At 38.2% G+C, this 15,024-nt stretch overlaps 2 protein-coding genes across 10 annotated transcripts in view; one reads left to right on the forward strand and one right to left on the reverse strand.

Annotated features, from left to right (window-relative positions):
* The window catches only part of LOC128694629 (uncharacterized), a 316,265-nt gene that overhangs the window by 240,728 nt on the left and 60,513 nt on the right, over nucleotides 1–15,024 (forward strand). The window lies entirely within an intron of this gene.
* Nucleotides 2,129–15,024, reverse strand: part of LOC128694630 (uncharacterized) — a 215,196-nt gene continuing 202,300 nt past the window's right edge. For all 9 annotated transcript variants that reach the window (XM_070095932.1, XM_070095931.1, XM_070095927.1 and 6 more), the window contains one exon: nucleotides 2,129–2,535. In XM_070095932.1, coding sequence (XP_069952033.1) covers nucleotides 2,233–2,535 — 303 coding nt within the window. In that variant the 3' untranslated portion in view covers nucleotides 2,129–2,232. The remainder of the gene's footprint in view (nucleotides 2,536–15,024) is intronic.

Here is a 15,024-nt window from a genome sequence, read left to right on the forward strand (position 1 = left end):
ATTGAGTTTTTGCATAGCGTGAGATGGACACGAGGAACATCGAAGAGTGATCTGTGCCTTGTGTTATGGTCATGTGTTCTGTTGAGGTTGGCAAGGAGATGTTTGAGGGGAGGGTTAATATCAGAATTAAGTGTTCTATGTATGTAATAGGTGCAATAATAAGTATGGATGTTTTGTATGGTGAGTAGGTTGAGTGTTTTGAATATTGGTGGTGTGTGTTGCCTGTAGTGAGAATTTATTATCATTCTAACTGCAGCCTTTTGTTGGGTAATTAATGGTCTGAGATGGTTAATTGTTGTTGAGCCCCATGCACAAATTCCATAGGTGAGATAGGGGTAAATAAGAGAGTGATAAAGGGCCAGGAGGGCTGACTGTGGAACATAGTACCATATCTTCGATAGTATGCCTACAGTCTTGGAAATTTTCTTAGAAATTTGTTGTATATGTGTATGAAATTTGAGTCTATTATCGAGGTGGATTCCTAAGAATTTTCCCTCTGTTAGCTTTGTGATAGGTGATCCGTTTATCGTTATGTTAACAGGTACATCTGTAGCTCTGTTACCAAACTGAATGAAGTAGGTTTTGTCAATGTTTAGTGTAAGTTTGTTAGTCCTCATCCAGGTAGATATTTTCTGTAATTCGGTGTTTACAGTATTGGCTAGCGTGACTGGGCTCGGGTGAGAGAAGACGTATGTAGTGTCATCTGCAAAAAGTGTGGGTTTGAGTAATTGCGAAGCATTTGGTAGGTCATTTATGTATAGGAGAAAGAGAAGAGGGCCAAGGACACTTCCCTGTGGGACACCAACTGTAATTGGTTGTGCGGAAGAGCTTGCCCCATTTGCGTACACATATTGGCTTCTGTTGCTGAGGTAAGACTTGAGGTAGTTGAGGGAGTGCCCTCTAATACCATAGTGTGACAATTTTACGTGGAGCAAGTCATGGTCAACTGTATCAAAAGCTTTACGTAAGTCAATGAAGATCCCCAGTGGGACTTCTTTTTTCTCTATTGCAGTGTATATATGTTCTAGCATGTGTATAATAGCATCATTAGTATTTTTATTAGGCCTGAATCCAAATTGGCAGGGGTTGAGAATGTTTTGGGAGATGAGGTAGGAGTAGATTCGTTTATGAATTAATTTTTCGAAGATTTTTGAGAGAGGGTGTAAATTGGATATTGGCCTATAGTTATTCAACTCTGTTTGGTCTCCTCCTTTATGGATTGGGGTGACCCTTGCTATTTTGAGAACTGTAGGGAAGGTGGAGGATTCAATGGATTTGTTAAAGAGTGTTGCAATGATTGGTGATAGTACTTGTGATGCTTTTTTGTATATAAAGGGTGGTAAGGTATTTAAATCTCCTGCCTTGTTTTTCAGTGCGTTGATAATAAGGGAGACTTCGTATGGGTTAGTCGGAGCTAGGAACAGTGTGTTTGGGTAGTTGCCAGTGAGGTAGTCATTTGGTGGGGTATCTGAGCTTGGGATTTTATTGGCAAGGTTTTGACCTATAGTGGAGAAGAAATCATTGAGACTGTTTGCTGTTTCTGTTGGTGGGAGTTGGGGTCCATCTGATTTTGCTAATTTTATTTTGCTATGTCGTGTTATCTTTTTTGTTCCCAGAATTTCTGATAGGGGCTTCCAGGTCTTTTTTATATCACCTTGTAAGTTGGATAATCTGTTCTCATAATACAATTTTTTTGCCCTTCTTATCAGGCTGGTTAGGATTGACGAGTAACATAGGCCTACCAGCTTTCTCCCACTAGATTTGAGGGCACTAGAATTTAGGCGGACTAGTACGTCAAAAACCCTGGGTCGTAAGCCGTACTAGTACGGCCGAAACCCTCAAAGGGTTAAAGGAGGGGTTTGGGATATTGGCTGTTTAGAGTGACTTCTAAACTGTCGTATCTGGGCACCTCTGCAAAGATGGTGATTGTGTGTGAATGATGGTGAAAATGTTTGCTTTTTGGGTCATCCTGCCTCAGTGGGAGACAGCGAACATGCTGAAAAAAAAAATTATTTTTTATCTCTTCTCTACAAATAATTAAAGCCCTCATATTTACTCATTATTGGTTAAATTTATTTCAACATTTAAAATGCATAAAATACATGAAAAGGTTAAAGAAACAAACATGTACATTTGCAATAGAATAATAGCATGCACAGAAACAATATTTACACAACTGTAAAAGTTTAGATTTTTTCACCCAAAAGTTTACATTTTATGTATTTAATACTATTAATTACTCTGAGTCTGTTTTTTCACAATTCCAGTTAAGTTTATGAGAATATCCCAGTCACCCTTAGTAACTCCTATGGCCTTTAGAATGTCACTGCCACTACGACTTGTTGTTTCCATAAGATGGTAAAGTAAGTATACTTTAAGACCAAGTGAAACTAAAATAGACTGAAGAGAAGCTTGTAGTGCCGAGGTAGAATGGAAAAGCTTGCGACCATAATGTTCAACACCTCGGATAAGTGTACCATTATAAGCCACACCTGAAATGTGGCCAGTCTCGATGTTCAGTACCGTCACTTGATTCTGCAATAAAAAGTATATAACTGAAAACCTTAATGAATGCATAAATTCATGAATTTAGTAGTACATGTATATAAATTAAGTTTAAACATGTTAATACTAAGCAGGACAGGAAGTTAAGACTGAATTATAAGCTCTGTTGTGAAAGGAAATCTGGTAGGCTATTTAACACACCAAAATACATTTAACTCTTTGAGGGTCGAGAGCCCTTCTCATTAACTTGTTCTCATGGTCGAGAAACATTAAAAAAAAAAATTCTTATAAAATGATAATGTTCTTGCAAGTGTTATAGGCTATATATATATATATATATATATATATATATTTTTTTTTTATTATTTTATTATCACACCGGCCGATTCCCACCAAGGCAGGGTGGCCCGAAAAAGAAAAACTTTCACCATCATTCACTCCATCACTGTCTTGCCAGAAGGGTGCTTTACACTACAGTTTTTAAACTGCAACATTAACACCCCTCCTTCAGAGTGCAGGCACTGTACTTCCCATCTCCAGGACTCAAGTCCGGCCTGCCGGTTTCCCTGAATCCCTTCATAAATGTTACTTTGCTCACACTCCAACAGCACGTCAAGTATTAAAAACCATTTGTCTCCATTCACTCCTATCAAACACGCTCACGCATGCCTGCTGGAAGTCCAAGCCCCTCGCACACAAAACCTCCTTTACCCCCTCCCTCCAACCCTTCCTAGGCCGACCCCTACCCCGCCTTCCTTCCACTACAGACTGATACACTCTTGAAGTCATTCTGTTTCGCTCCATTCTCTCTACATGTCCGAACCACCTCAACAACCCTTCCTCAGCCCTCTGGACAACAGTTTTGGTAATCCCGCACCTCCTCCTAACTTCCAAACTACGAATTCTCTGCATTATATTCACACCACACATATAAAAGACTTGCGATCAATACTTACCGAGATATAAAGGCGTGAAGCTGACAAAATTAACTGCCTACAGCAACATCGCCGAGTGCCAGTCACATGGTAATTGTTTTATTTATTTTTTCTACTTTTTTATTTTTTAATATTTTATTTCTTCAAGTAACTTTTATGGCCTGTGAGACCAATGTAAGTTATACTGTATGTATATTCACTTGTTGTATGCTACACAATAACTGCACAAACAATGTTGTCATTATATTGTTTACAAAACTTTACACAAACCAACAATAAAAAATGTTTATTCCTATTTTCCTATCATATATATAGACACAGTCACTGGACATGTTCCTAGAACTGGTACAGCTTCTGTAAGTTTGTAGTTGTGTGGGGGTGGCCATGTAAATATGCTGAGTCACTGGCATGGCTAGTGACACAAAGACGCTTTACACCATCACACACTAACCCTCACTGCCTTCCACAACACAAATCCCTTCCTCACCCCACCACCCCACATGGAAATAAGTCACTGAATTTTTTTGGGTTATCCTATGCTGATGGTTGTCCTTCCTTCCTTCCTTCCTGGGCATTGCTTTCGGTCACAAACTCCTCAAAACCATGAAATTCATCCTCACTGACACTTCCATCTGTATTTGAACTGTCATTTGGGAACAAGAGTGTCCCAATTCGCTGAGTAGTGAGGCATTTCTTCCAGCAAGGAATGTTGAACAAGGTGTACTGAAATGGCATTCCCATAATGCAACACTGGCTCCATGATTTTTTTTTATACTGCACACACTGACTGTGCAGACCCATTCTCTCACATGTAGGCCTACCAGCTTTCTCTTGCTCGATTTGAAGGCGCTAGAATTGATGCGTATAAGTACACGTGATCGACCATCAAAGGATTAACCCTTAAATGGTCCAAAGGTATATATACGTTCACTCGCGTAGCACCCCAAATTTTTTGAGGAAAAAAGAAATCTTTTCTTTTAAAAGGAAAAAAGAGCATATGGTACCCAGGCATCCCCAATTATTTTAATATGGAACACAGTGAGTGCACATACCCATTCTCTCATGTCTAGGTGACTCAGGCTTATTGTGGCAATGTTAAATGAATGACAAAGAAAACGTATACATGTATATACGTTTGGGGCACTACACGCGTGAACGTATATATACGTTTGGACCGTTTAAGGGTTAAAAATATGAAACGATCACAACAAAAGGACATAACTACAATCTAACGAAAAAGAGCAACAAACGAACACAAGATTTCTCTTTGCAAACAGTTATAAGACAATAGGATACTTAACCCTTAAACTGTCCAAATGTAGATCTGTTTTCACTGCCAGCAGTCCGAATATTTTGAAAAAAAAAAATTATTTTAATTAACCCTTTGACTGTCCCAACCCCCAATCCTGAGGTGTCTCCTGGTGTCGCAAAATTTAAAAAAAAACAAAATATTTTTTCTTATGAAATGATAGAGAATCTTTTCCCGATTGTAAAGACACCAAAAAAACACGAAATTTGATGGAAAACTGATGGAATTACGCTCTCATGAAGTTAGCGACCTTGGAGATATTTACAAATCGGCGATTTCGCCCACTTTGAGCCCTATTTTCGGCTAATTCTATTATTCCAGTCAACCAAACTCATAGCTATTTCTTCAGAACTCCATTTTTTCCATCAACTGTGTACAAGAAACTGCCCATTTACCGATTTCAACTACCCAATAACATGGTCAGAAATTTGCAATTTGGCCAATTTCACAAAAATTAAAAAATATGACAATTTCAAAATAAGGACCAGAATGAACAATGCAGACATTCCTGGCTCTAAAATAACATTTTCTTTGTTCATCAGTCATGTCTCCAGGCCCCTGTGATATTACTCTTGCTTTTTATTTTGAAATTTTATTCAAACAAAAAATAGAAGATTTACTGTTTTGCAGACTACTGCAATACTGTAATAATTGTAAAAATTACATCAACCCATTCATGACTGCATATTAGAATGGCTATTTGGACATTTGTTGGACAATGACATCATTTGTTTACTTTTGAACTTCGGCAAAAATCAAACATTTCCCGTACTTTGTGCTCCATTTCCAGGTTCTTTTTATAGTAAAATTAATCAAAATCACCTCTATTTCTATAATATAGTTTCCATTCTATCAAATGAGACCAAGAAAACGAGAATACAACCACAAATACTATATGAAAATAGACCACAAAGTCGGCATTTCATTAAAAAAAAAAACGGTCGGAGTTTTTTTTTTCTCATTATGCACTGCGTGCTCCAGGATTTTTTTTATATGGTGCACACTGACCACACAGACCCATTCTCTCACATGTGGGCCTACCAGCTTTCTCCTGCCTGATTTGAAGGCGCTAGAATTTATGAGTATATATACGTCAAACACGGTACCTCGTAAACGTATATATACGGCCGCGACAGTCAAAGGGTTAAAGAGGGCAATTTTCCGTGTGTAATAAGACCAAAAAAAAAAATTAGGATCAGTACTTAACCGAGATATAAGACCGTGAAGTTGGCACTGGATACTCACCTGATGGCAACACTGAGTCCTGCCACTTGCAGAAGAGTTGCTGATATACCTTTTTTCCTCGTTTTTATTTTAATTTATATAATTTTATGTTCTGATAATTACAGTTTATAGTAGTTCTTTGTTCTGACACTAATATTAGGCACTGAAATAGTACTGTACTCAAATAGTCACAAACACACTGACAGGTGAACCAGCCTTGGTCATTTATTATTATCTAGAAACATATAGAAAGTATTTATAGGTCTCAGCAACGTTTTAGACATGCTGGAGTATATACGAAACTCCTTGAAGTATGGTGTTCAGACGAGTGTCACTAAACTGCCGACAGTAAAGCAGTGGAATGACACTTTATAAACATGTACTGCTCCAGGGAACCCTGGCTTTATGTATACGTTTTCACTGTTACACACAATCATGTCTGTCTGTCTGTCTGTCTGTCTCCATTTGTCAGTCTGTCTGTCTAGCTCTGCTTATCTGTCTTTCTGCCTGCCTGTGTGTGTGTGCCTTTCCGTCTGCTTGTCTCTCTGTCTCAGAGAGCGGCTTGTAAACCGACAGGTACTACACGTGATGCAAAGTCATCACGTCTCATTTCTGATCAAGTAAAAACTGCGTATTACTTGCCAGTCATGCTTATTATGCCTTATATCTACAACAAGCACTGTATAGCACTTTGCCTGGATTTTTTGGGTTATCCTAGGTAATTTACATTATGTATAATAACTACTTATGTATACCTGAGAGAGAGAGAGAGGTAGACATAGATATAGACAGAGACAGATAGATACACACAAAGACAGCCAAAGTCAGCCAGCCAACCAAATACATATTACACATGTTCCAGAATCTTCTCTTTGCTTAGGGCACAGGTTATAGGACATTCTGGCAAGATGACACTACCAGTGGTATCAGAAATGAAAGGATGTTGCACATGGGTTATTATCGAGGTTTTTTTTATATTTCCTCGACCACTTGTGGCCACATCCATCTCAAAGCCATCTCACTTTCCAAATAAAAAGGGAGTGTTAATACAACATGACATCAGTGAATCCCTGGCATTTGCCATGCTATTTGCTCTAACTGGCACTCAATTGAACTGGTGCTCCCACAAGGTACTAAGTGGTCCCAGATTTTTTTTAATACTGCACACACCGAGTGTTAAGACCCATTCTATACTGACCAGGCATCTCAGGCCAATCATGCCAAATTTGAAGGCAGGAAAAATAAAGCATAGATCTACGTTTGGACAGTTTAAAGGTTAAATGAGGATGTATAAAGCCTACAACAACATGAATTATTATTATTACATTTATGAGGGAGTGGTAAACCCTTAGGGATTAAACAGTGTCTGGAGGAATATGAGGCATTCAGGTTCAATCCAAGGAAGAGAAGCACAGGCCCAATTCCTCAGATTAAGAGCCCCTTGCTGGCATCAAGGCATCTCCCTTGAAGGGACAACCAATGGAATCTTTAAAAAAAAATTTATAACAGGTTAAGTACTTAAGACAGGACACTATGAGTTTAGATAAGTACCTGTAGCTATATACAATTAATAAAAAACCTGTCAAAAACTGGCAATAAAGCACAAGATGTATCAAGAGATCCATATGCAGAAAGAAATGAAACAATAAACAGAAATACAGAAGTGAATGGTGACAGGGTAAAGTTGTAGAAGTGAATGGGATGGAAGTAGCAGAAGTCATTAGTTCACTAGCTAGGTAGTCTAAAACTGACAAGAGAACTTTTAATCCAGAATGTAATAATAATACACCGATTATGAATACCAGGGCTATAGCCTATATAAGAGCATTTATACTCTGAAGTGGCTTCACCTCTAAGACATCAATGAGCACATTTGAAACAGAATGACTGAGGGGTGAAAGACATGCAACCCCAACACCAGACAAGGAATGGTAAAACCCCAATGGAGGTTTAGAGGTCTTCTGATAAACAGCAGAGGCAGAATGTACATTGCTTTGCTGGGTGCTGATGGAAGGCAAGGATTTGTAGAAATTCACCTCGGTCACCGACCACCAATAGGACATCAAATGCAGTACAATTTTATATGTAATATTCTAGTTTAATAAATAAAAAAAAGATTGTGATGCCTACTATGAATTATTTTTTACATCCTTTATTTTAAAAGGTAGGAATAAATTTAAATATCCAAATTGAACACACACAACACACTTAATAGTATACAGTGGACCCTCGACCAACGATGGCATCGATTAACGATAAATCCGACCAGCGATACATTTTAATGCAAAAATTTTGCCTCGACTAGCGCTAAAAAACTCGACCAACACTATTCGTTCCATCTGAGACGCGTCCACTTCTGGCCAGTGTTTACAAGCCAGCCAGCCACCGCGGTTGCTTCCAAGCATACAATCGGAACATTTCATATTATCACAGCCTTTTAAGTGATTGCACCTGCAAAATAAGTCACCATGGGCCCCACGAAAGCTTCTAGTGCCAACCCTACAGCAAAAAGGGTGAGAATTACTATGGATATGAAGAAAGATATTGCTAAGTATGAAAGTGGAGTGCGTGTCTCCAAGCTGGACAGGTTGTACACAAAACCCCAATCAACCATCGCTACTATTGTGGCCAAGAAAACGGCAATCAAGGAAGCTGTTCTTGCCAAAGGTGCAACTATGTTTTCGAAACTGAAATCACAAGTGATAGAAGATGTTGAGAGACTGTTATTGGTGTGGATAAACGAAAAACATATAGCAGGAGATAGCATCTCTCAAGCGATCATATGTGAAAAGGCTAGGAAGTTGCATGACGATTTAATTAGAAAAATGTCAGCAACTAGTGGTGATGTGAATTTAAGGCCAGCAAAGGTTGGTTTGAGAGATTTAAGAATCGTAGTGGCATACATAGTGTGATAAGGCATGGTGAGGCTGCCAGTTCGGACCAAAAAACAGCTGAAAAATATGTGCAGGAATTCAAGGAGTACACAGACAGTGAAGAATTGAAACCTGAACAAGTGTTTAATTGTGACACTGACAATGTTGTGAAACACTTTAGGAATGTCATGAAGGAACGGGAGGTACAGGCCTCTATAAACAGATGTGTTGTGCGATAGAGGTCCAGTGACTCTCAAGCTGGTCCTAGTGACATTAAAAGAAGAAGGGAAGTAACCCCAAAAAAGGACTTGCCACCTCAAGTCCTAATGGAAGGGGATTCCCCTTCTAAACACTAACACCATCAACACTCTCCCCTCCTCCCATCCCATCAATCATCACCAGATCTTCAATAAAGGTAAGTGTCATGTAACTGTGCATGTCTTCTTCAGTTTGTGTGTATTAAAATTAATATTTCATGTGGTAAAAAAAATTTTTTTCAATACTTTTCGGTGTCTTGCACGGATTAATTTGATTTCCATTATTCCTTATGGGGAAAATTAACTCGACTAACGATAATTTCGATTAACGATGAGCTCTCAGGAATGGATTAATATCGCTAGTCGAGGGTCCACTGTATACAGTTTGGCCCTCAGATTCACAGTGACTTGCATTCTTAAAAGGTACTGCAAATAAAAAAACCTGAAGAGAGCATAAATTATGTCTGCATAAAAAAATATTAAGATTTCATTTTATTTCAAATATCACTAATTTGGTTAATACTGACATCAAGGGAGGTTCCTTGGTGATGGGGAACAGCTTTTGATGCAAGGAATTGGACCTATCCTTCCCTTCCTTGGATGCAACCGGATTTCCTCATTCTTTGACCTCGGCGCTTTCTCCTAAATACAGGAGGGCCCCGCTTTACGGCGTTTCGCTTTACGGCGTTCCGCTAATACGGACATTTCAAATTATGACCAAAACTCGCTATACGGCTCCCCCCACCTGTCTTTCTAATACGGTCACAGCGGCCCACCGAGTTTGTTTACATTCTCCCTGAGCACATCTCCTTATTATGTCTGGAAACTTTCCAAAATTTCAAGTGTTTTAAAGTTATTTTATATTTTATATGTATTGTACTTGATAATTAAACTTGTGTACACCTGTACCTAAATAAACTTACACACTGTGCTGGCATGTAGGTACACATTAAAATCACTAAGAGTCTCTCTACTCTTGATGCAATAATAATAATAATAATAATAATAATAATAGTAATAATAATAGTAATAATAATAATCTCTTGGGCGCATTAATGTCGCATATTACGTTAATATAGACATTTCCCTTAATCTATCTATGATATTTTTTTCAAAATTATATAAGAAACACATTATGTAACACACAAACATGATACATGCACCCACAGTATAAAAATTTATACAAATATATACGAGATGTTTACCAAACGGTTTGTAGAAGTGTCGGAAGAATTACGTTTTCTCTAGCCCGTCACCTGTTACTAGGGATAACTGTAGAAAAATATTCCTTTCGTATGCCTTCACTTTATAGCTATAATTCTGTACTAACTTGTACACAGTGTAAGAGTATTTGTTTCATGATTTAATTATTATAATACGTAATAATAAAAATATTATAAGGTAAATGTTTCACAAACTCTTACAAATGTACATGAATGAACTAAAACTGGACACGTATTAATACCGTCTATTTCGCCTGACCGAGTGATCGTCCACAACCTGTTCAGTTTGTTTACGCTGTCTGAGCTCGGTGTATCATTAAATGTTGTATATTACGTTAATATACACATTTTCATTAATCCATCCGTGATATTTTTTTTCAAAATTATATAATAAATACGATACATAACATAAATACATAACAACATATGTGTAGAGAACCTAGGATAACCCAAAAAAGTCAGAGTGACTTACTTCCATTGCCTTCACTCAGAGCATCATTTCTTCTCAAAATGATGTTACATGAGAATGGGAGTGTTCTTCTTTATTTATTCTACCGTATCAATGTAGAGACAACCTGTACACAATGTAACTTGTACACAAACCAGACGTGTACACTTCGTTTGTTTACAAAACTTACGTTCGCCTGGTTTGTTTACATAACTCTGCGCCTGTCCTCTATCATGTACTCATTCTTTCTCTCTCTCATTTATTCGTTTTATCTCATTTACTTACTCCTGACCCTACATTAAGACTACAAATATTTTAAGGTAAGTAATGAGTGAACTGTATATACATTTTATCGCTCTGGGATGCTTAAATATCATAGAATAGTATGTGTGGGTGGGGTGGCCTGGTATGGTAGCCTGGCTGACACCATACCACACTTGATTTCTTACAATAAATACTACTTGTCTCACCCTAGATTAAGACTATAAATATTTTAAGGTAAGTAATGAGTGCACTGTGTGTGTATTGTACTTTTTTATTGTTTTTTGATGCCTGGTTCTATTGCTAACATAATATATGTTAGTGTAAACTTGTTATCTAGTGTTTGTATGCATTTGTAAGTGGAAAAAAAGGGTGTTCCACTTTACGGCGGTTTCCACTTTACGGCGGTAGCCTGGAACCTAACCCGCCGTATAAGTGGGGCCCTCCTGTATTACAATAATAATCTCCCTCTCTCCTAGAGTATGTAGGAGAAAGGGAGATTATTTCCCAGTAAAAGTAGGTCTTAGACAAGGATGTGTGTTTATACTGTCACCATGGTTGACATTTATAGATGGTGTTGTAAGAGAAGTGAATGCTCAGGTGTTGGTAAGAGGTGTGGGGTTAAAAGATGAAGAATCTAATACAAAGTGAGAGTTGTCACAGTTGCTCTTTGCTGATGACACTGTGTTTTTGGGATATTCTGAAGAGAAGTTGCAGAGGTTGGTGGACGAGTTTGGTAGAGTATGTAAAAGAAGAAAGTTTAAGAGTGAATATAGGAAAGAGTAAAGTGATGAGGATAAAAAAAATTAGGTAATGAAAGATTGGATATCAGATTAGAGGGAGAGAGTATGGAGGAGGCGAATGTATTCACATATTTAGGAGTGGACGTGTCAGCAGATGGGTCTATGAAAGATGAGGTGAATCACAGAATTGATTAATCAGTCAATCAAATTTTATTTCCTTGCAAGATTACATTGAGATTATGAAATTACAATAATGAGTTGCAGTGCAAAGAGAGTCACTATCATGCCTAGGCATTATGGGCAGACTTAAGGCTTACAGACTACTTAATAATAAAGAAATTAATCATACTTTAAGTTGTACATCTGTTTTTATTTATAGTACACAGTAATTTTACTCAAATTACAATAGTTTCAATAGTAAATATACTGAAATTATATTACAGGAATATAACATTGTGAGTTGTTGAAAACAGTTTACAGTATGAGAATGCTACAACTGGGTGTAAGGCAGTATTGTTTTGGGTAGGTATTTATACTACAATGTAGTAGTATTAATCAATGTATGAACTTTGGGCATCTAGTTTTGAAGTTTTAAGATTTAGGTAATTGGGAGATTTTTTGGTAAAGTTAAATACTGAGTACTGAGTATTCAGGTTTAGGGTGAGTAAGTGGTTTTTTGAGAAGAATCTTAAATTGATGTTCAGACTGGGTTACTTTAGTATTTACTGGTAATGAATTCCAAATTTTGGGGCCCCTTTATGTGAAAAGTTTTTTTTTTACACAATGTGATATGGATATGGGGTTCATCAAAAAGAGATCAGTGTCTTGAGAGCAATGTGTGGTGTGAATATAATGCAGAGAATTCGTAGTTTGGAAGTTAGGAGGAGGTGCGGGATTACCAAAACTGTTGTCCAAAGGGCTGAGGAAGGGTTGTTGAGGTGGTTCGGACATGTGGAGAGAATGGAGCGAAACAGAATAACTTCAAGAGTGTATCAGTCTGTAGTGGAAGGAAGGCGGGGTAGGGGTCGGCCTAGGAAAGGTTGGAGGGAGGGGGTAAAGGAGGTTTTGTGTGCGAGGGGCTTGGACTTCCAGCAGGCATGCGTGAGCGTGTTTGATAGGAGTGAATGGAGACAAATGGTTTTTAATACTTGACGTGCTGTTGGAGTGTGAGCAAAGTAACATTTATGAAGGGGTTCAGGGAAACCGGCAGGCCGGACTTGAGTCCTGGAGATGGGAAGTACAGTGTCTGCACTCTGAAGGAGAGGTGTTAATGTTGCAGTTTAAAAACTGTAGTGTAAAGCACCCTTCTGGCAAGACAGTGATGGAGTGAATGATGGTGAAAGTTTTTCTTTTTCGGGCCACCCTGCCTTGGTGGGAATCGGCCAGTGTGATAATAAAAAAAAAATAATAAAAAAAAAGGAATATTGTGAAGTAGATTAGTCCATTTCAGACCCCCAAACATACACGTGCAAACGCACTTACATAAATACACTTACATAATTGGTCGCATTGGGAGGTGATCGTTAAGCGGGGGTCCACTGTATTAGTTTATACCTAGTTGTACTTTAGCTCATTCTAGCACAACACATAGACAATATCAATTTCATTATGTTTATTAGTGACTATACTCTATATGACCAAAGTGCTTTAGCGGTATACCTATACAAACCTCCCACCAATACAGAAATCAGTATTAGAACTCGCCACATAATACAGGATATAAACAACCACTACTTAAACCTAAAAGATGAATGATCACGTTGACCCTGATCTAAACCTCCATAATCTAACACACAATCAAAACTTATTGGAAAGTAACTGCCTTTATTACACAGCATCACAAGCCAGCACTGTCCTGAACACTGCTCAAAGTCTATCAGTTCTTAACTACAACATTAGGTCCTTAAGCAAACACTATGATGACCTCCTGGCACTCCTTGAATCACTAAAGACACCCTTCTCCTGCATTATTCTTACTGAGACCTGGCTTAAGCAGGACACAATTGATATCTACCCTCTACCAGGATACACAGCAATCCACAACTGCAGACCATACCAAGTTGGGGTGGTACTGCAATCTATTACTCTAACCAACTATCTTGTATTAGCACTAATTGCTTTAGTGATGAATATGGGGAATACTACTTCTTCTTTCAACGTACCAGCCGTATCCCACTGAGGTGGGGTGGCCCAAAAAAAAAAAACTGAAGTTTCTCCTTTTAAATTTAGTAATATATACAGGAGAAGGGGTTACTAGCCCCTTGCTCCCGGCATTTTAGTCGCCTCTTACGACACGCATGGCTTACAGAGGAAGAATTCTGTTCCACTTCCCCATGGAGATAAGAGGAAATAAACAAGAACAAGAATTAGAAAGAAAATAGAAGAAAACCCAGAGGGGTGTGTATATATATGCTTGTACATGTATGTGTAGTGTGACCTAAGTGTAAGTAGAAGTAGCAAGACTTACCTGTAATCTTGCATATTTATGAGACAGACAAAAGACACCAGCAATCCTACCATCATGTAAAACAATTACAGGCTTTCGTTTTACACTCACTTGGCAGGACGGTAGTACCTCCCTGGGCGGTTGCTGTCTACCAACCTACTACCTACATGGGGAATACATTTTTGCTAATTTTACTGTAAAAAAACTCAAGACGCCTATAACAATTGGTGCCATATACCAGATACCCCACACAAACATCCCAAACTTCAGTGAGAATCTAAAGTCACTAATAACAAACAGACAAATGAACAAGCACCACCTTCTCTTAGCTGGAGACTTCAATATCAACCTAGGCCTACCAGATGATCAGACTGTAACTGATTTCATCAACAATATGAACAACACACTTCTCATACCAACAATAACTAAACCAACCAGTTTGACTGAGACAAGTGCAACCATAATAGACCACATATGGACCAATATACTAGCCCCCCTTAAATCAGGGATAATCACAGACAGCACTACTGACCACTACCCAACCTTCCTCTTAACAAACATTAGTAAGCCACCACTCGAATACAACAAAGTTTCATTTAGACTCCATGATGAGGCCTCAATAAGGAATTTCACAGCAGACCTAGATACTGTTGACTGACCTACAGAATTCTCCAATGCCAATGGTATTGACGAGTGGACAAACATTTTTCTTAACAAAATACTTAGACTATACAACAAACATTGTCCTGTAAAAACGAAACAGATCACGAATAAACGGCTTGGTTGCCCATGGCTAACCA

This window comes from Cherax quadricarinatus, chromosome 51, assembly GCF_038502225.1.
Source record: "Cherax quadricarinatus isolate ZL_2023a chromosome 51, ASM3850222v1, whole genome shotgun sequence".
Lineage (NCBI taxonomy): Eukaryota > Metazoa > Arthropoda > Malacostraca > Decapoda > Parastacidae > Cherax > Cherax quadricarinatus.